The sequence below is a fragment of the Zychaea mexicana genome (assembly GCF_025766255.1).
Source record: "Zychaea mexicana strain RSA 1403 chromosome Unknown BDB00scaffold_50, whole genome shotgun sequence".
NCBI lineage: Eukaryota > Fungi > Mucoromycota > Mucoromycetes > Mucorales > Lichtheimiaceae > Zychaea > Zychaea mexicana.
In genome coordinates this window covers 73,185-94,220 of record NW_026516713.1, presented here as the reverse complement: position 1 = coordinate 94,220, position 21,036 = coordinate 73,185, and the positions used below count along the sequence as shown (strand labels likewise).

The 21,036-nt window shown below is 43.7% G+C and overlaps 9 protein-coding genes across 9 annotated transcripts; 3 read left to right on the top strand and 6 right to left on the bottom strand.

Annotated features, from left to right (window-relative positions):
- Nucleotides 1-71: 71 nt before the first annotated feature.
- Nucleotides 72-1,055, bottom strand: BDB00DRAFT_829435 (uncharacterized protein; the record flags this gene model as incomplete). The annotated part of the gene is given in 4 exon segments (XM_053123948.1): nt 72-577; nt 589-645; nt 716-788; nt 878-1,055. The coding sequence occupies 4 exon segments, from the start codon at nt 1,053-1,055 to the stop codon at nt 415-417; spliced, it is 471 nt and encodes a 156-aa protein (XP_052978430.1). The 3' UTR covers nt 72-414.
- Nucleotides 1,056-1,246: 191 nt separating this feature from the next.
- Nucleotides 1,247-2,056, top strand: BDB00DRAFT_929885 (uncharacterized protein). The gene is made up of 3 exons (XM_053128984.1): nt 1,247-1,618; nt 1,659-1,881; nt 1,917-2,056. The coding sequence occupies exons 1-3, from the start codon at nt 1,508-1,510 to the stop codon at nt 1,991-1,993; spliced, it is 411 nt and encodes a 136-aa protein (XP_052978429.1). The 5' UTR covers nt 1,247-1,507; the 3' UTR covers nt 1,994-2,056.
- Nucleotides 1,849-2,317, bottom strand: BDB00DRAFT_829423 (uncharacterized protein). The gene is given in 2 exon segments (XM_053123947.1): nt 1,849-1,881; nt 1,901-2,317. 1 exon segment carries the CDS (start codon nt 2,305-2,307, stop codon nt 2,134-2,136), a length of 174 nt encoding a protein of 57 aa, XP_052978428.1. The 5' UTR covers nt 2,308-2,317; the 3' UTR covers nt 1,849-1,881; nt 1,901-2,133.
- A 3,860-nt stretch (nt 2,318-6,177) lies between these two features.
- Nucleotides 6,178-7,307, bottom strand: BDB00DRAFT_829410 (uncharacterized protein). Its single transcript, XM_053123946.1, is given in 6 exon segments — nt 6,178-6,261; nt 6,272-6,336; nt 6,803-6,863; nt 6,879-6,975; nt 7,148-7,190; nt 7,275-7,307. The coding sequence occupies 4 exon segments, from the start codon at nt 7,162-7,164 to the stop codon at nt 6,305-6,307; spliced, it is 207 nt and encodes a 68-aa protein (XP_052978427.1). The 5' UTR covers nt 7,165-7,190; nt 7,275-7,307; the 3' UTR covers nt 6,178-6,261; nt 6,272-6,304.
- Nucleotides 7,308-9,155: 1,848 nt separating this feature from the next.
- BDB00DRAFT_829407 (UDP-glucose 4-epimerase) lies at nt 9,156-10,835 on the bottom strand. The gene is made up of 4 exons (XM_053123945.1): nt 10,701-10,835; nt 10,237-10,625; nt 9,833-10,095; nt 9,156-9,741 (listed from the first exon to the last, which is right to left on the bottom strand). The coding sequence occupies exons 1-4, from the start codon at nt 10,744-10,746 to the stop codon at nt 9,372-9,374; spliced, it is 1,068 nt and encodes a 355-aa protein (XP_052978426.1). The 5' UTR covers nt 10,747-10,835; the 3' UTR covers nt 9,156-9,371.
- An 82-nt stretch (nt 10,836-10,917) lies between these two features.
- Nucleotides 10,918-14,681, bottom strand: BDB00DRAFT_829405 (DNA polymerase family A-domain-containing protein). Its single transcript, XM_053123944.1, has 3 exons — nt 14,444-14,681; nt 11,744-14,355; nt 10,918-11,679 (listed from the first exon to the last, which is right to left on the bottom strand). Exons 1-3 carry the CDS (start codon nt 14,580-14,582, stop codon nt 11,161-11,163), a joined length of 3,270 nt encoding a protein of 1,089 aa, XP_052978425.1. The 5' UTR covers nt 14,583-14,681; the 3' UTR covers nt 10,918-11,160.
- Nucleotides 14,682-16,013: 1,332 nt separating this feature from the next.
- On the top strand, nt 16,014-17,594 carry BDB00DRAFT_454446 (uncharacterized protein). Its single transcript, XM_053117448.1, has 3 exons — nt 16,014-16,302; nt 16,399-17,403; nt 17,487-17,594. Exons 1-3 carry the CDS (start codon nt 16,197-16,199, stop codon nt 17,492-17,494), a joined length of 1,119 nt encoding a protein of 372 aa, XP_052978424.1. The 5' UTR covers nt 16,014-16,196; the 3' UTR covers nt 17,495-17,594.
- Nucleotides 17,595-18,678: 1,084 nt separating this feature from the next.
- BDB00DRAFT_765782 (oligomeric Golgi complex subunit 8) lies at nt 18,679-19,734 on the bottom strand (the record flags this gene model as incomplete). Its single annotated transcript, XM_053119541.1, has 1 exon — nt 18,679-19,734. A coding segment is annotated over one exon (1,056 nt), but the record flags the coding sequence as incomplete, so codon positions are not given.
- Nucleotides 19,735-19,853: 119 nt separating this feature from the next.
- On the top strand, nt 19,854-21,032 carry BDB00DRAFT_873618 (EAP30/Vps36 family-domain-containing protein; the record flags this gene model as incomplete). Its single annotated transcript, XM_053127115.1, has 7 exons — nt 19,854-19,907; nt 19,977-20,027; nt 20,103-20,241; nt 20,317-20,506; nt 20,578-20,719; nt 20,784-20,858; nt 20,937-21,032. 7 exons carry the CDS (start codon nt 19,854-19,856, stop codon nt 21,030-21,032), a joined length of 747 nt encoding a protein of 248 aa, XP_052978422.1.
- Nucleotides 21,033-21,036: the final 4 nt, after the last annotated feature.

The window sequence follows — 21,036 nt, the reverse complement described above, 5'->3', positions numbered from 1 at the left end:
ATATATTCGCGCAAGGTGTTGGCGAAATTACATCATTTTTGGTTTGGAGTAAGTATGTGCTGAATGTCGTATCCAGCTTCCTGATGGGATAAGTGAGCCATTGTAGAAAGTCTCGGCCGTTGTTGGATTAACCATGGTGCGATGTGGTGGCGTGGTTATTCGGTTTTGCAGCATGGAGAGTAGAACTTCGCCGCGGCACTCAAAGCTCTTTGCCCAGAAAGTTGTTTGACGCACTTCCATCGGTAATCTCTTTTAAACTTGACATTGTCATCTTCTCTGATGCTGCTGTTGTTGCTGCTTGACTTGAGAAAGTACAATTCATTGCGAAACGTAATGTCGTAGAGCCGTCGTAAAGTGTCGTGAGCATATTGAACTTGGTTAGTTGTCTGCTAATTTACGCGTACTTTGTGTTTATTAGTGATTGAGACGAGGCGATAGAGTTAATCCAACCGTTGTGGCGGTTTGCTTTGCCCAGTTGTTGTAAAAGACCGCTTGGCAACGCTTTGGACTGTACATATGAATTATAATCCATACTAAGCACATACGTAGAGCATGTACCTTGATGTGGCTGTTACAACTGCACCAGACCTCAGTGACGACATAATCACAGAGAAAGAGGAAGGTATGATAACAGTGCGCATCATTCTTTAAAAGTCATTGCATCAAAGCAACTATCCTTTAGTTCGAACGCTTCTTTCGTATACAAAAAGGCGACAGTCTTTTCAGTTCGGCACGAAAGTAATGTGGCTTCTTCTTATGTAAGCATCTTGTCACAGTACCACTAATCTCTGTTGATAAAATATTTCTCACAATTTCAACATTCCTGGCACTTGTCTTTACTTTTCCTCAGGGATGTGTTGCTGAAACCTATGTGCACCTTCTGGCTTGACGGGTGCACGTACCTTCCTATTGGAAAACAAGCGGCGACGTTGTCGGGACACGCCCTGCATGATACCGGTGGAAACCTTCGTAGGACAATAATACACGCAAATCACACACGCCTTCTTCTTGACCGCTTGACCGCTTGACCGCTTGACCATGTCTCTTCTGCACATGTTTTTTCTTCCCTACCCTTTGCTTTCTCACATGTTTTGAATGACGAATCACAAGTCACGTGACGTGTTTTTTTAAGACAGGGGTTTGAGTTCAAAAAATGTAAATACGCCCACATTTTTCAGGCCATTCCCTTTTTCTCTTCACTCTTTCTTTCCTTCACTTTTCTTTTCCCTTCACTCCCTTGGATCCTCCTGGTCTTTCTCTTGGCTCTTCCCTTGGTTCTGGTCTTCCCTCGCTCTGGCTCTTCCCTTGGTCCTGGTCTTGCCTCTGTCGGTCTGGTCTCAGCCTTTTTCCCGTGGTCCCCCTGGCTGCCTACAACCGGTCCCTGCTTGGGCTGTCTAGTCTGGCGTTCAACGGTGTTGGTCACAACCGGTCTTCAGGCGAGATCAGAGGACGGAGAAATCCTTTTCGGTTTTTCGCCATAGAAATATGGTAGTGTCCTTTCGGTTGGATGCCTTGTCTGCTGGTCTGGTCTGGTCTGCCATGGTGGGGCTCGCATGAGGAGCCAGGTGCCACCGTAAATCGCGTTCGACTCTCAGGACTCGACTATCGGCATTCGACTGTCTGGCATCGACTGTCTGCGATCAACTCTCTGGCATTCGACTCTCTGGCATTCGACTCTCGGCATTCGACTCTCGGCAATCGACACTCGGCAATCAGCTCCCAGCTTCAGTGTTCGGCTCCCAGCATCCGAGTATCCAGTAAGCAGCTCCTCCAGCATTCGACAACAGCAGCAATTTTTTTTTTTTCTTTTTTGGGTGTTTCGAGAGTCAATTCTTTCCCCTACCCCCACCCCTTCCCTTTCCTCTTCCCTTTCCTCTTCCCTTCCGTCCTTCCCTCCCTTCCTTCCCTTCCGTCTACCCTTCCATCTTCCTTCCGTCCTTCCCTTCCCCCTTCCCCACTCACAGGCAATCCACAACCGATTGCTTGCACTTGACTCTCGAAACGTAGCGTACGTCATGGTTCCCACTCGTTTGTACCATGATGGCTGGGTTTGTGGTTGATTGACCCAGCCAAATGTGTGGGAGACTGGGACTCCCAGGCCGAGGCATTGGTGGCTTTCTTTTCCTCCCCCTTTTATATACTTCTTCTGTTTCTTCTTGCTTTCTTCATGCTTTTTGTATAGCCTGCAGGTTGTGCGAACTGCTTGTTGAGGTCACTTTGTAAAATCGCGTTCTTATTATTTGTCTTTATTGTCCACTGATTGTGTTCTTTTAATAAAATTTGTACCCTTCGACTATTGATATTCATAACGATAACTTTTGTCTTTTATAAAATGTTTCTTTACTCTAATATTACAATGAATAAAAACCTGCTCTTTTACTTTATGTCCTGCTTAAACTCATTTACAATTTCTTTCCTTGTGAAGATATTTGCGTGTCGCTTCACCTTGCAATATCCATTTTCTTTCTGACTGTGTTCAATCGTCTTCGCCGCTTCATTTGACAGTTAGGAAAGAACTCATGTTTTGGCGTGCTGTGTCCTTGTTCTTATACAATGCTGACAATGTCAAATGGCTCACATTAGATTCGTAATTACTTTTACTTTGCATTGACTCGATCGATTCTAAACATAATATCTAGGCAACCGTTTGACACAAGCATAATGCACTGACCATGTAATACAATGTCAAAATTCTTGTGAGAGCCGTTGCATGTATCAGTTTTTTGGGCACGTCAGAAAATATCTTTAGAGAAACTTTTTCTGGCAACTGCCAGGAACTCTTTATGAATAACTGGGAACCCGTTGTTCGAGTTGTGTGTTCAAAAACTGTCATAGAATTAGACTCTACAGTAGAAATGCTCGACTTTTTTTGGAGACCCGCAGCTCGTTTGCAAAGAGCGACTGTTACCATGCATGATCTCGCTCCCCGGTTGAACCATATTTAATTACTGCTTTATGTCGTTAGCATTCAACCACAAGCTTGACTCTTTGCTTGATCTAGTACGGTCATTGTAATACAACAGTAAGTACATTGTTTCACATATATAGATTGGGGATTTCTTTGGATCCAGATGCGTGCATACATAACTGTCGACACACAAAAGCCATTTTGATAGACTTCAAATGACAATGTAATTGGAGCTATAAAGCTGGCCATGACCACCAACATGTTAAAGTGAATCAAATTTTCTACAGTACAGTATATAACATCAGCGTCTCATCATTGCTTATGTAATCAGTACAAACTCATCTAATGAACATGTATTTAAAGTATATACTTTCATTAAGACGATTACGAAAACCAACAAAAAGACAGCATTATGATACGAGGATGATTCCTGGTCTTTTATTTTGTATGAAAAATATATCGTTAGGTAATAGGACATCCCGTCAATATATAGTTGATACAAGCAATATTTGCAGACAAGCCAAAGGACTATCAAAGAAAGAAGTTAGAGCAAGCCATACTTGGAGTATTTAGTAAAAGCAAGCAACAATTGAAACAATCACTCACCACTTCGTATTTCCAGAACAGATCGTCGCGGCCCCTACCCTACCCTCCCATTGCTGGGAGAACCTCCACTTTTGTCTGGGCTCCAGAACCTAGCATAGATGCAGATAGAAAAGAAACGAAAAACAATTATCCCCTCGCTCGCTCTTCAGACGTTTTCTTGTGTATATTTTGCCACTAACCTTTCTCTGTGACGCCTCCTCTTATCCGTGTACGTGACCTCACCATACTGCCCAATCCCGTATGGCTGCTTGCTACGGCGGCATGACCCTGACAGTCATCGCGTTTAGTTGTGGCCGCGCTCCACTGAAATAGCCTCTACGTGTTGCCGACCCGTGCCCCGAACCTAACGTCTATGCGCGGCCGGTGGTCAGTTTATCGAGTCATTTCCAGGACTCAGCAAGCGGTCACAGGGAGTACAGGATCAAGAGGTGGGCGCAGGTCACGATTTACTGGAGAGGTGCATGCGCAATCGAACTTACCATGCTTTCGCTCTTCCACTCGCAAGGTAAACCAAAATTTCTTTCAGGCCTTCCGACAAAAGAGAAAAAGGTTAGGCATCGCCCAATCCGCGAACCAATCCTGATAAATCTTAACAACTACAGCAACGAAAGCACGTAGAAAATCAAGTTATTAAGACGTAAATACCAGAAGAATGCTACCCTAGTTGAAGAAGTACAGAAAAAAAATAGTTACCCTGTAGTCGTCACGCATATCCGTCCGCCGCCGCTACTACTACTACACACGCAAAATCAACGACAATGATTAAAAGAAACGTTGGTGACGCATTGGAAAAAAAAAACAAGTTGGAGATCATTGAAATTTGAAAGGTGTTTTTTTTTGGGGGGGAAGAGAAAGATTAAAGTAGGAGGAAAAACTTACACTGTAAAGGTTCCATAGTACACCGCGTGTGTCAAAAGCAGATTCGCCGACAAGGGTTCATAAAGAAAGCGAATTGCCAATGGAGTATGTGTTAGAAAAAAGAACTCTTTTAAAAGAGCGAGTGAGGAACTGATTGAAGTAACTCGTTCGCGCATTGCTCTACTTACAGGCCCAGGTTTGTTGCCATCACGGTTGAAAGAGACAAGAGTGGTGATGGAAAAAACCTTTACTTGACTGTCAAATTATTGAAACAACGACACAACCATGGCGCACTGCCCAAGCCTCTCTGCTTCGCTGCTTTTTTCTGCATGGGATATCATTAAGAGAGAAAAGAGGAGGTTTACACATACACCAAGTATCTCCATGTCTCCCGGTTCGTGCCTCGTCTGCATTACACCCAGGTTTCACCTTGGGACTGAGCTCCGCACCCTTTGCAGGTACCTTTTTTGTGTAGACGATGATTTATTGAAATACCGTTGTTGTCGGTATTTATAATGTCAGAAAAGAGGGTTGACAAACGCACTATGAAAAAGTACTGATTTCTATATGTATCCTACGAAGCGCTAATGTAATGCGGGCTGCTACACCGTCGGGCAAGAAGGTTGATCCTTGAAACACTTGATACCAATGGGAGTTCCATATGTGGAGTATGGTAGTGGCGATGATACATATGAAGGACAGTTTGAACTCTGGTTTGACCGTGTCTCGCATGCTGAATATCTGATATCATTATACAGTTGTTCCGCCTTTGCAACTCCAGACTTTTTGCAACAATACCTTCGACTTTGCCACGTATGATATTCTTGAACCTCACAAAGCTAATCAAGAGCTTAGTTACCTTCGGTCATTGCAAGGCCTCACTTTTGCAACTTATTTTTTTATACCTGCCGCTTTCGCAAGAAGCGGGGATGACTGTACATAGTTTTAAAATAGCAGACAACATTTGCTGCCGTACTTTAGAAGTGATGGTGTCCTTTGACGAATTTGGTGGGGATATGACTGACACTGCTCTCGACTAAAAAACGAAAAGTTGTTAAGTTATATATCTTTCCGTACATTTTATGATTACTGGTTGATATCTAAAATCATCTTCCTATTGTTCCAGGGCTGCAGGATAAAATTGTAGCGTATACTTTAAGAGAAGTGCTACGCGTACGAGTTTTTCTAAGTGGGTTTTTAAGGTGGTTGTGTTGTGAAACCTCATATGGCCAATCCGATTGCCGTCTTACACGTACGAGTTTTTTGCTAAAGGAACTGAACAGCATATGCGTACGAGTTTTTGTCTACGCATCAGTCTTCCCTTCTTTTAGATGGCCTTGTCAAAATAACTAGCTATTGTCATACTTCTTGATGTAAAACTGCTCAATAAATCGGCGCAATGGATTTATTTACGCTGTTCTTTTCGAGATCTTACACGTCTGTTCTGCCACCATACAGTAATGGCATATATAAGTTTGCATTCGCTTCTTTTCTTTATGTTCTTGGCCTTTTCCCCAATATTTGATGCCACACCAAGCGATATCAAGATTCTAATCAATCAAGCAATTCACTTGTTCATGTGGAGGAGTTTTCTACCGAGTCCATATAGTTAGCAATCATTTATAAAAAAAGAACTTTGGGCAGCGCTCTTTTACGCGTACGAGTTTTTTTCTATAGTGGTTCCACGCGTAAAACAGCCCTTTAACATAAGCTACTGTGATAAGAAGTCGGTGTTTATGTATAAAAAGGTAAAATCCAAGAGAAAATATAAGAGAATTAAAACGCTAATTCATGTGAGAGTAAATATAAGGTGGATAACAGTAATTGTGTCTGACAGAGAAAAATAGAAATGAAATGGAGGAGAGATAAACAAATGGGTTGTTACAACAAGAAAAAATCGGAAAAAAGGTAAAGAAAGCTGTCAGATACTATTTATACGTTTCTGGAAATACAATGGAACCAAACTGTGCACTTTTCCACATGCGAAGTCGTGCATAAGATGTGAGATCTTCAACACCTTCTATCTGCATTAGATCCCATTCATTTAGATTTTTGCTCCTTCTACCTTCTTCCAGATCTTCAGCTATAAGTAAAATGGCTGTTTCCGGTGCAAGGATCATTTGGATGTAAGACATGTATGTAAGGCGCAATCTTTCAATGTTATAGTCTTGGTCTTGTTATGAAGTAGGGAGCCAGTACTTATCCTCACTATTATTTCTACTTAATATGTTAGATCATAGTCTTTTTACATTTGAAACGCATATAGTACTCGAAATTACAGTGAGCAAGTTTCCTATGAAACTTCCACTTCCTATGGAGCTGTTTGAACGGTCTTCAGATTAACAAATAACTCACTGCAAGCAGGCTTAAGAAAACTCGTACGCGTTAGCAGATAGCTGTCAAAATTTACCCCAGCTAGTTATAATTTACGTAGAACCAGGATAGAAAAAACTCGTACGTGTAAGCAGACAACTGTCAAAATTTGTCCCCGCTACTTATGATTTACGTGGAACCAGGTTAAAAAAATCCATACGCGTAAAAGAGCGCTGCCCAGAGTTATTTCATAAGCGATTGTTACCTTTGTGGACTCGATAGAAAACTCCCTCCACACAAACAAATGAATTGCTTGATTGATTAAAATACTGATATCGAGTTCAGTGTGCCATCTAATATTGGGAAAAGGTTAAGAATTAAAGAAAAGAAGCGAATGCAAAACTTATATATGCCATTACTGTATAGTGGCAGAACAGAATCCTGTAAGATCTCAAAAAGAACAACGTAATTAAACCCATTGCGCCGATTTATTGAGCAGTTTTACATCAAGAAGTATGACAATAGCTAGCTATTTTGACAAGGCCATCTAAATAGGGGAAGACTGATGGATAGACAAAACCTCGTACGCATATGCTGTTCAGTTCCTTTAGCAAAAAACTCGTACGTGTAGGACGGCAATCGGATTGGCTATATGAGGTTTCACAACACAACCACTTAAACCCGCTTAGAAAAACTCGTACGCGTAAGAAAAAAACTCGTACCCGTAGCACTTCTCATTAATAAAATACTTCTTTCAAATTACGTGCACAAAAAAAGATGAAAGCTTAATCTGGATAGTTGACTAGATGGGAGAATGAAAAAAATCTATAGCTAGAGATTTACCAGAGCCGATACAAGTACTCACATATAGGATCACCGTCATCTATGAGCGAGTGTACTAGAGAAGCTGTCAAAGGGCCTGTACGTACTTCATAAATAACTGCTTAGCCGCTGTTCCTTAGCGTAATTCTTTTGCTATACATAATACTGTAGTTTGGCATTGAATGGCTCCTTTACGCTGCAAGATTCTAGGGGATCCGTAGTCTTGAACAGTTTATATGACTATCGCTACAGTATGTATTTAATACAATATCACACATAGATACTAAAAAATGCTTAATGCATTTGACAATACCTTACATATTGGCGAAATACAGTAGGCCGAAGCTCATCAAACGGTAACTATTAATTGCTTCAATTCGTATTAAGAGTACGCGTAGTATCAAGAAGATTGTTAGTGCAAATTGGCTTAAATAACGTTATTGAGCAACGGGAAAGATGAAAACTTCTCAATAGGAATGACATTATAGAAGTCGTGCAAATTGGTCTGCTACCTCCGTAGGGAGGGCTATGCTGCGCACAATATACTACAATGCTAATATTTTTATATGAAACATTTAATCATACTTTTTTTTATTGTAAAGTATTGAATAAATATGATACTGATAGATGATGTTGAGCTGGGTTTTTATGCCGTACCGCATGTGAAATTTGACGCAGGTATACTGTAGCAAAGCAGCAATGAAAGAGAAGAACTGAGCACCGTATTTCTAACTGCAATCGATTGCCGGATCACTACATGTATGTTTATTAGCTAACTATTAATAGCATCTATGCACACCCTTTTGGTAATTATATATTACGTACGGGAGGAAAAAAACGTTCTTCCGTACCAGATACTTCTTAATTCTTATCGTTGTAACCATGTCGCTCAACTGATCTGGAACACCCGGCCATGAAACCGGCATTGGTATCCCGTGGAGAAAAGAAGAGGCGGAGTTTCTGGTGAAATAACTTTTCGGTTCCGTGGAGAAATAGAAGGCGGACTTTTTTTTTGGCAAATCTCTATCAGTATCCCGTGGAGAAAAGAAAAAGCGGCTATTGTGGCGCTATTCCGTGGAGAAAAGAAAAGGCGGTCTGTATGATCAATCCTTCTCGACAACAGCTTGTGATTTGTCACACAGAAGAACAACCCTTTTGAACACAGTTAGCCATTAACAGAAGAGACAGCAGATGAGATCAACACAGGTAACGTGTACTCATCCGGTTGAAGGTATTTTTGAGATCTGTATAGCCATTTTGATGTGGACACAAAAATGCTCTTTGAAACCAATCTTCTTTCTCCTCGTACGAACTAAGCAAGAGTTTGCTGCTTAGCGATTGAGATCTATGGAGTAATTCGATACGAGTGATGATTATGATATATTGGTCGATAGCCATCATTGAGCTCTTATTGCTACCAACCTTATCTCAACTGTGATGATCTAACATTACCCAAGCGGATGTGTATATGCGAAAAGTTGTACCACCACTAAATATAATGTATAGTTTGGCATGCGGCACTACAAAAGAAAATGTGGAGATGAATAGCTGGATCCAAAATCCAAAATTGATCGCTATCAATCACAGTAATCACAAGGTAATCCCAAAAGCGCTAGCTTGGTTACTCAGAAACGAACAAAGAAAAGCACTCGGTTATGATTTGGTAAAAATAGCAAACATGTTGAATCTATATTACGCCAAAATTCGGGATGACTAAGTGCGAGAGGGACGAATAAAAATAAGAATCAAAAGAACGAACAAGGAGGATGATTGAGAACAAGGAGTTTAAGACGAATTGGTTTCTGTAAGTGTAAATGTGTAAGTTTTGCGGAGGAGGAAGAATAATACATGGTATTTGGAGGGTTTACAGATAGCAGATGATGCTTTCGGCAGGAGCATCGCCAGGGCAATCCTCCAAACCGTTAGGATTCTTGCTCTGCCAGTTCCACAAGGACTCGCAAGTCTCTTCCAAGGTCTTTTCACACTTCCAGTTCAGCTCCTTGTTTGCCTTTTCGGGGTTGGCCGTCAGGTTGCGTACATCACCAGGACGACGTGCCACGATCTTGTACTTCAAATCACGTCCCACGGCCTTGCTGAAAGCGTGGATCATCTCCAGAACCGTGTTACCATGTCCAGTACCCAGATTGTACTCGGCACAACCAACATTAGGTTCACGCATCTTGGTTAAAGCCGCCAAGTGACCCTTGGCCAAGTCAATGACGTTGATGTAATCTCTGTAAAATATGCATACATGAACATGCATGAGCACATTACGGTCTTTTCCAATTCTTCCTCCGCGCACGACCAAAAATAAACAAACTTTACCTGACACAGGTACCATCGGGGGTGTCGTAATCTTCACCGAATACGGACAGGCATTCGCGCTTGCCAATGGCAACCTGCGAGAGGTAAGGCATCAGGTTGTTAGGAACGCCGAGAGGATTCTCGCCCAAGATGCCGGAAGGATGAGCACCAGCTGGGTTAAAGTAACGAAGCAACGCGGCGTTCCAATTGTTCTCGGCTGTGCAGAGATCGCGAATGATGTGTTCAATAAACTGCTTGGTGCGGCCGTAAGGATTGGTGGCGCCCTAATTATAGCAGCAAGAACGTGTAAGTATGTAAGAATGTACTTGTTATCCTGAAAATAGCTTCATCTCTAAGCCCTTCCCACCAACCCCAAACAACATTCAACCAGCCAAAATTCAAAAGGAAAAAAAAGAATAACTTACAGTGGGCAGAGTTTCGGGAATAGGGATAATGGCGGGGTCACCATACACAGTGGCCGAAGATGAGAACACAATGTTGTGGACATTCGACTCCTTCATGGCCTCGAGCAACAAGATGGTGCCCGTAATGTTGTTGTGGTAATAGTCCAAAGGAATCCGGGTCGACTCACCAACGGCCTTGAGACCAGCAAAGTGAATGACAGCCCAAATGTCGTGTCGCTTGAAAACCTCGAGCATAGCCTTCTTGTCAAGAATGTCGACCTTGTAGAAAGTAACCTTCTTCTCGGTAAGTTTCTCGATGCGGCGGACGGCCTCATAGGAAGAGTTTGTCAAATTGTCAATGATGACCACGTTTTGGTTCGCGTTCAACAACTCAATGACAGTGTGCGAGCCTGTGCGAGAAAAAGAGGGTGAGTAAGAAGAGCACTTGTATAACTTGATGCCATCCGAGATGGTCAAAGCCTTACCAATATAGCCGGCACCACCAGTAACGAGAACAGCCTTGTCTGACATTGTTGTGTTTGTATGTTTGGAGTGTTTGTGTGTTTGGAGATGAAGAAAGTGAGTGAGAGAAAGAGAATGAAACTGGGCCCTTTTTATTCAAGGCTTTGTTTGACACTCCGCCTTTTGCAAGTTGACGTTTTGGTTACATAACGGTATTCTTCCGCGGATCCTTGAGCCCCGGCAAAATTATGTAATTAGAGCCACGGTTGCTGTTTATCCTTGCTTACGAAAGCTGAGCTAAATCGGAGATGGGAACTCTGGTGTTGTCTTCGTGAGTAATCGTCAGGGACTGACTCCCTTATTTTGTACTTTGCGTTACGTTGATTAACCCAGTTGCTTAGCGACATCTGGTCTTTAAGTTTATCAGAAGAAGACTACGATGAATGTGATGAAATGGGGTGTATGCTTTATTACTGATAATATTTAGAAGATGGGATGCACAGTTTTTACAAATGATGACGAGGATTGTGATGATGGAGATGCACGTCTGCGACCAGTGTGAACAACAGTACGGACTCGGCTGACTTGATGGAATTCAAATGCGGGTAATGACAGTGGGGCAGTAGGTAATGACTGCGTTACGATTTCTTCAGTTTCACGTCCCTGCGGGGATGCGGGGGATAATGTTGCCCTGTAGTTCTCGTGCATCTGGGCCTTCAGGAAATCTAAGCTGCATGGCTCCCGCGGCTTTTGAAGCTTTTGTAGATTGCGCTTGATTACTTTATCATCGATCTTCCGGCCCGTTGTTTCTCGGGCATCACCCAGCAAACACACATTGTTGCGCGACTGTTGTGTAACTGCTTCAAGTTCGCACAAGGTATCATCCACAGTACAAGTGACGCCTTCTTTGATCTTTTCCTCGTGTGATGGCGTTGTACATGGCATGCTGGGCTCTTTACGGAGGACATGGTCAATATCAACTGCAGAAAAGAATGCCACACTCTATTGTAAAAATAGAAGATATCAAGTCAATTTGCGTCACCACAAGAATCTCAGCTTTGCTAACCTGTGGTAAGCTTTCAACACCCATTTTCCAGCTGAACAAAGCTCGTGTCCAAAGATTGGCCACTTGAAGGGCCAGTGCTGTACGGTGCTTATCTTCTTCGGTTGACAGGTACCGAACTTCGTCGTGTACTGATAGCATGAACCTTGCATTGATCTGATATCGATCGATCAAGTGGGCCATCGATGTAATTAATAGATGGAGGTAATCCACACCCGAACTCTGCACGACCCAGTTGACACGGGAAGTAAGGAACTGTGTGCCTGTATATCTCGGCTTCAATGCATCCGTGATCGCACACCCTAACACCGGCGTTCGAGGTTCTTTCGAGAGCGCAATGTCTTCAAGTGCGTTGAACATGTAACTCTCGCTACCGCCATGCCAAAACTGCCGATCGAACCGATTCTTGGTCGAGTGCTCCTTTTCGCCTTTCGTACTTGCATATAGTGCAAGCGCACGTTCTTTTGCTGTTTCAGGATCCATGCCTTGACTGTATTGCAATAGCAGGCTGGTCGCATATTTTACGCCTGCGCCGTAGATCCGTGCATAGTTGAAAATCTTGGCCTTGTCACGGCTGATACCCAAAATACTGGCCGTCTTGGAGTGCAGATCCGTGCCTTCTGATTTGGAGCCTTGCAGCGTCATCCAACCAAGAGCCGACGCACCATGAAAGCCAAATTGAGCGTCGCCAATCACACTGGAAATCCATAGTTCTTCCGAGTCAACGTCCGCACCAACGATCTTGTAGCCTTCTGGAACTTCAACCATTGATTTCAGTTCAGATCCGATCCGGTTGGCCTTGGCGTTACTTGCAGTCAGCCACGTTTTCTCAACAGCACGTCGAGTAACGGTACCCATCGTTACCATCTGAGGGAGGATCATGCCATATTTGCCGTCGTTTTGTTGCCGCTTGGGTAGTTTCATATCGACGTCAGTATTGTTGTCCCACACGACAAACTGACCCAAAATACGTTCTCGTGCGCTGATCCAATATGCTGATTTGGCATTGAGTTCAAGCGCCTGCTTGGCTGCTTCATACTCGGATGTCATTGTCCGGTCTTCATAAGCACCAATGTATCCCTTCGCGAGCGGGTTACCGCAGTTGGCGTCAGCACCGTCCTTGTGAGGAACCTTGATATAACTATAAGTATCATCTTGAAGTATTGGCTTGGGTGTATTTTCATCGACTTGGCTGAGTAGCACCTTGTAACACCACCCTTGTTTTGGAATATAGTGCAGTGGATGACCGTTCCATTTTAACCGCAGAAGAACTGGTGCGATCCGTGACCGAATGGATATTTTGAGCTTCTCAGTTTTGGAATCATAAGCGTCCTTGTACCATTTAGGCTGTCCTTTCAGCTTGCGCTGCCGGGGGTTGACATGCCAGTCCAGCTGGCATAGCCATGGGTCATTTTGCCACACCTCTGGTTGGTCGACCAAAACGCGCGCCTTTTCTGCTAGGTCGCTGAGCTTAACATCCACCATATCGCTTAACTCATCATGCTTCCTTGATGATCGCTCCAAATAATGTTCCCATTTTTCTGTCACGGTCAAAAACGAGTTGCCCATATTTAACATGCCAGCAAACGAGACGGGATGTGGACAATTGGCGCGAAACTTTGGGAGTACGACCTTGTAGATGCGATGGGTCATGTCCACGTCCAGCGCGCAGTACCGCATCGCTTCTTGAAAGTTCTCTTGGATATCTTGTAAAGTGCCGGTTTCAAAATACGATCGTACAGATTTATCGAGTTCGATATCACAGTGGAATTTGGCAACGTCTTTGAGACTATTGAGCGAACTCACATCAAAAAATTTGGCTTCTTGAAAATCCGGCTGTGATATTTCTCCGTCCACAGCTCCAACCGCGCCAGCTGTCGTAGCGCCCATAGCGGCTTTATCCTGTTGGTTCTTCCTTTTGGTCCACGCCGGTCGTTGTTGCGAGCAGAGTCCGGACACTGCAATATGCAGGCTCATCGTATCAAGATACCGTATGTCTGATTGTGCTCGACTATACTCATTCGCTATTCGTGCTCTGTCATATCCAACATTATGGCCAACCACTATGCGCTCCTTCCCGCTACCCAGGGGTATGAGATGATTAGGGTTGTCGCTATCACCTGATAGATAGGGAGATGTCCACGAATACCACGCTTCGCCGGATGCTGCCACTGCCATCACCGGATATTGGCCGGTGTTTACCAGGACTTCAACATCAAATACGAGCATTTCTTCCTCTGGGTGATCTACCGATGCCGCTTTGCCGCTACCTTTGTCATATCGCGTCCATCCTGGTTGCTGACTCCACGTGTTGGGCATGGATGGTAGACTGATATCGGCAAACTGTTCCGCTTTCTCCAAATACGATCCACTCTGCTCAAAACCAATCCGCATAAAGTGTTCTTCGATGTCGCGCCCGTATATTTCAGGAAGTTTCAGCGCTATTGGTTCCTGTACATCGCTGGCCTTGCCCCATATGCCTTGCAGCTCCAAGTGCTCTTTGGCAGCTGCTTTACGCGCCTTTAAATCTCTTGCGCCACTAGGTGAGCTGCGTCCAAATACTTGCGCATGAAGCTTAGGTGACAGAAGTTGAACGTTGGCTGCGTTGATTCGCACTACAATGAGTGGTTGAAGGATGGTAATTGTGTCAGCGTTGTCGGGTCAACTTGAATGGTGAGCGCGTTTTAATGATCAAAGTCATACCATCAGGGTTATTCTTTTTTGACAAAGCTGCTTTTGCAGATATAACTCTGCTGGTGTGTAGTAGTCTGGCATCGATCGATCGTGTCGTCAGTGTAATGCGTCGCAATACTTTGGTGTCGCAGGTGATTCTAGTGGACATAACCAAGTATCAAGCCACTCAGCAGCCTTTGAAAATTCCTCCTCGCCTCTTTTGAAATTGATTGTTGTAGCTCATGCACTTTTTTCTCCGCGCCCCCAGTACAACCGAATAAAACCAAATGCTTGAAAAGATCCTAAATTTAGATCTGTGGCATCACCTTTCTCTCTCTCAAAGAAAATCATTCTGGCAGCACGACAGGTTTTATGGCTCGCTTATGCTGACTGGAGAATGACTGTCTCATAGCAACGATTGTGAATTTCTTTCTAGCTGAACACGACCATCGTAACTATTTTCTTTGTAGTACACACACTTAAGATATGTAGACTAAGCGCACGAACTATTAGCACAGTCAAGTGAGCTTAGTCAGCTATTAGTATCTGCTGTCATAAACTTAAGAGAGATAAAAGTTTGGATGACAATAACCCGACATTTTGCTACTACGGGACGATGTTGTCATCATAAATTGTTGACAAGGACCATAATGCATAAAATGTGTTCCTGACAGCTTAATATCGTACCCATTATATAAATAATGATAGTCGCTTACCAATGCGATCGTCAATATTTCTTACGTCACTGTTGTTATCGCTACATGATTACGCGTGGCAACTTTTCTGTTACTACTATGATATGAACTACTATAAATATATATATATACAAAGGAGCAGCATATATCATTGGGACGTCATCGTCAAAAATAAATAATCAGCCATTTTTGAGAAAGGGCTGTTGTGCGCTCACAGCAGCATTTACTACTAAGCCGTATTGTGTATAAACTACGGTCCGGTACTATGCTCCCCCAGTAATGCATTCATACGACACTAAACAAAAACTCTCGTATTACATAGAGTATCGCTTTTCCGGACAAGTATACGCGCCGACTTCATCATGGTTCTTGACATGGCGTAGTGCACTTCATGGGGGTTCTAAATAATGGTTCAAACCGCGATCCGTTGTATGTCCTCGAGCACACATTGACAGATATGTAGCCAGGAGAGATTCATCAGTAACAGTAGAAGCACTTGCGAACTGCGTATAATAAATGGTGGGGCAGAGTGGCTGGAACAGTCTTTCATTAACGTCAGCGTGAGGCCTTGCCAGTCTGGCAATGACCGGAGGTTGCCCTGCCAAGTGGCAGTGCAGAATTTTCATATTCAGCGAAAAGTTTTTTACTATAGGAACTGATATGGAAGAGCGGAGCATACACGTCATCTGCATACATTCTAGGTGCTCATCCCCTGAATTCAGTAACAGCAAGCAGACAAGTCTATCAGTCGACTGTTTACAAGATTATGAGACTAGAGCTATAATGTAATGAGTAGAGAAGGACCAAAGAAAAGAGAACATCCTGGTACATGCTATATCCTATCAAGTGTGCCTCGTGTCACTATAAATAGATTGATGTGATACAAAGAACAGAGACACGGTCATCGCTTTCCGAAGATTAACCTTTCAAAACTCTTTGGTGTGTGGCCCTCCTCCTCCTCCCCCCCTCGTAACCCTCACCCTCCTTCGTAATCTCTCTCCCTTTTGCTTTTTGCACTTATACCGTCTCATCCACTCGTTTGATTTTCCTTAATTCCTCCTTACACATGCTTACATAGACATTTTATCATGCCACTCAAACGTTCCATCATCCTACAATCTATTTTTGCATTCTGTATAATCTGTTTAATATTCATTGCGCGGCAGGCAAACGATGCTTCTTCTATACCAGCAGGTAAGCGCGAATGATCTTGACTCCCACGCGGGTGTTTCTTTCTATAGTCGGAAAGACAGGCAGCTGAACCCTGTTTTTCTTTAATATTGCTGTTAGGAGGATACACGGATGACTGTACAGACGAAACGTGCCGTCAACCACCACAGCCGCTCGAATCAAACAACGAGGTCGTGCTTTCCCCCGAGGATATCATTGACGATGCTGCAGAACTCGACACTGATTACAAAAACAACAGCGAAAACATTATAAATGAGGATGTCGACAATGGAGAGACTGCAATAGGTATCAACCCGATTATCGAGGAAAATGGTGGATTTCCGTTCACGGTGGTGACAGCCGCCAGCAGCAACCACTTTTGCGCGCTCGAGAGCATGTTATATACGTTTCAGGAGCTCAAGAAATACGTCGCACCTGAAGACTTTCCACGACTTGTTGTGTACAGTCTCGGCATTGACGAACACCAGCGGGCTATCGCTGAGAATCTCTACACCGAAGGATATTTCGATGAATTGGTCGACTTCAATTACGACGCATACCCGGCATTCTGGAACGTCCAAATCAATCGAGGACAATACGCATGGAAGCCAGGAATCGTCAAGGAGATGCAAATAAAGTATGGTGGCGTGGTAGTCTGGCTGGATACAGGCGATGTGCCCAATGCATTATTTATGCGAATGATACCGCAATATATTCGACGCCACGGTTTTTGGTCGCCACGGAGCACAGGCTTAATCAGTTCCAAGTTCAACCACGCAGGCATGTTCAATTACTTCAAGTTACGGAGGAAGGATTTTGAAATGTTTGAGAACTGCAATGGTGCTGCAGTTGGATTTGATGCGGATAACCAGCAAGTGGTGGACGAGCTCATTACGCCGTGGTACGATTGTGCTATTGAGGAAAATTGCATTGCACCACCTTCTTCGTCTCGGCAAAACCATCGTCAGGATCAATCAGCGATCACCTTGCTGGCAATCCGCGCTGGATATCGGTGCTTCGAATACCCCGAGTTTCATGGCCTTACCATCCATCAGGACGAATACTGCCATCAGCGGCTTCTGGTGCTTGAAGATAGTGGCCTTTTGTTACATCCTTCAACTATCGGTAAGTAGGATTGGCAGGAAAAAGATTGTTTGATACACGAATGATGGAAAGGCTTGTTATTGATTTCAGTTATGTCTCTGCAGATGTCTAAATGGGTCATATCGGAGAGTGCTGGCCACCATATACAACTATTGCATTCAAGTATAATAATAAAACATTTTCATAAGCTTAAGGGAGCGGATGCCATATTACAAATTTGCATCTGTCAATGTAATTTCACGATTGAAACCGGTTTTCTTATTAAACATTGTGATAATTGCATTCACGGCCAAAATGGCATCTTACAAATTATTAAGCGTGGACACCCAAGGCTTTATTGTCATTATTAGGACCGTTCGTACTTTTATCTGCATCATCCTCTACAACTTGTTCTTCGGCGTTGCCGGTACTTTCGCCGGATGTTTCATCTTTACTGTTTCTTTTCGTATCACTGGTACTGGTATCCTTGTTGTCTTTATCCATGGTGTCACTGTCGTTGTTCTTGGAGGGATGTTTTACAGTTTCGTCGCTACTACTCTCTAAAGTCGGCTCTTGTGGCTCTTGTGTGTATGTTTTTTTAATTTTCGCTCCATCCTCATCCTCGTCACTATTGTTTCCGTCGTTATTTTCGTCCATGCCGTCCATGTCGTTTGGTTTTGAGGATTCGTTATCGGCGGTAGAATTATCTTCTTTCGCTTGTGTATCGTCCTGACGATCGTCTTCGTTTGTTTCGAGTTCTTCCTCAACCAAGTCATCTTTTGATTCTACACCAAGTAGCACCTCTAAATCGCTATTGTTGATCGTCGTTGTACCATCCTCAGGTAATTGAATATTGGCGTAAATCACATCCAGCAAGCAGCTCTTCAAAAACGGTACACAGCACCGCACATACGCAAGTATAAATGATCGTACGACGCCAGTTTCGCTCTTGGATTCATCCTGCTCATCGGCATATTGTTTTACAGCACTGCCGATTTCCAAAAAGCAGGCATCCAAATGACTTTGAATCGGTCGGAGCAGACTGACAGCGGGTAGAAGACGAAGGGCGTTAAATGCGGAAAGAATGGCGTTGGTATAGATGGCAAGAGGTGGGTAATTGACTAAAAGCATTGGCGGCTGGTTGGGGTGTCGACTGTAATCGTCCTGGCTACCATTTCTGTTTTCATGCGACCGACTACTTGCTGACATCCACGTATTTGATTGCTTGTCTGTTGTGATGGTAGCGATCAGTTCCTCCGTTGCCTTGTCAATCCACTGCAGAATCAATGGTCGCATCGTATCCTCAAACGCACGAACAAACAGGTAACGGAAATCCAAACCAATTCTGCCGAGCGACATGCCGCAATACTGGATCTGAGTGAGAAGGGATGCTATTGAAGATGTGTCTGTGATTTTGGCAAGCTGTGTCTTTAAGGTGGCCTCAAAGTGTTCGTCTATTAAGCGCACCATATAGTCGGATAGAATGAGGATGCTCTGCTGCTCTTGGTGCGAAAAGACAGACATGTACTGCGTTGCAATTTCGAACATTTGCTCTCGCATCACGTCGATATAGCGCTTCATGTACTCAAAAGCTTCGTGCTGTGTGTTGTTTTCTTCTTTGCGAGTTTTTATCCGGTCCAGCCGCTGAGTCAAATAGTCGTGTCTACACCGGAGAAACACCATACGTAGTTCCACTTCAGACTCGAATACATCCATACGTCGCAAGTGGCCGATAACGTTCATAGCTGCTGCTAGCTTGATGGGTTGCCGTAAATGTGCAATAAGCTGAACAAGCATCAAATCGGCGGATGCTTGAACTTGTTGCTGGATGCTGCGTACAATCGGTAACGGATAGCGGACCAACAAAAGGCGTACATGCGATGCAAGATCCATGGCTTCTGAATAATACCCGTTCCATACACAGGTTTCCATCAGTTGTGGTATTTCTAAAAGATCCACAAGCACGTTTTGGTGTTCCAGCACGTGTGTAATCTTGGAACGCTCGTCGGCAATAGACTGGGCGCATTGGCCAAATACTTGGCAGGCGTCTCGTAGGTCGGGAACGGACGTCAGGAACTCGCTGAGGTGATCTTGCAATTCGTCAAGCGTTGAATCGACTTGTTGGCGACACTTGTTGGCGTATATAAAAGCAGGGTAGTCATTAAATGCCAATTGTTGGGCATCTCTTTTCATCTTTTCTTGTTCGACGCGAAGCTCGTCAGGTTCGCACAAGAGTTCTTCCAGGGGTAGCGATGTCAGGCGTGTAAGGTAATCGCGTGTCCATTTCGATTTTCTGACGGCAAGTGATCGTTGTTCATCCCATGATTCGGTAAGCAGTTGTAGTAAGGCGTCGTTGCCATCGAGATCGCTCATGGCGAAGTTGTGGAAGAAAAGGCAGCAGCAAGCGGAACAGCAGCTCGGAGTTGAACAGTTGAACACGACACTTTACGTACTCTTGTCCAGCTCTTCCTCAATTCATACTTGATCACGCCATGCGACGTAGACCTGCCGGCATCGCTCACGCACAGCAACGCACTAAACTCGATGTAAGAGCAATGGTTTTTTGTTGTGCTCAAGTATGTTTTGTGTCCCTCTTATTGAACCTGTTGCTGTAGAGAGATTTCCAACAGATCGGTGATAACATTGCTGCCAAAGAGCTCGAGCAGGTATTATATACATATATTCAAATAGCGATAGGCACTCGTCCATCTATAAATAACAGAATGCACATATTTTGACAGCTCCAAAAACAACTGGATACATTCAAAGAAAATCTTCAAGAGTTTGCCCGGAAGCATAGAAAGGATATACGCAAAGATCCGACGTTTCGGGCCCATTTCCAACGCATGTGCGCCAATATCGGCGTCGATCCTCTTGCCTGTAAGATATATTTCTATGTCTTTCAAACCTGGAATACCTTTACCTCTGATAACAACGCTTACCCTTTTGTATTAGCCAACAAGGGTTTTTGGGCAGACTTGCTGGGTGTCGGTGACTTTTATTACGAGCTTGGTATTCAAATTATTGAGAGTTGCATAGCGACTAGATCACGCGACGGCGGATTGACGGAAATAAATGAGTTACAACGACGCTTGGATATAATGCGGCGTAATGGGAAGGGTGGAAAGCAGCAAGAAATTACAGAGTATGGTTTTCTTTTACGACAAAATAAAAATAGAAGCTATGCTCACTGTGATATTATTGGGTACGATGTAGAGATGACATTGTCCGGGCCATTCGCACACTGAAGCCTTTAAGTGGTGGATTCGAAGTAATACCCATTGGCAACCGAAAAATGATACGATCTGTACCCAAGGAATTGGATAAGGACCAGTCTGCATTGCTGCTACTAGCACAGGTATAGCTGATTGTCATGGACTTAATGAGTATTCAAGGATGGCAACTGACGTTAAAACAACTAGAAAACGGAATACTTGAATATCAATATCATCCGTAATGAATTAGGATGGAATGATACGAGAATCAAGAATGCTTTGGTAAGTAGTTTATGTATGATGTGAATTGGTAAAATTGATGAAGCTTTATCAACAGATTTGCAAATATTTTTCGTACAGGACCATCTATTGCAAGACGGCTTAGCATGGATCGACGAACAAGGCGAGGACGGAGACACATATTGGATACCCAGTTATTTTCATTTGGATGAGTAATGCA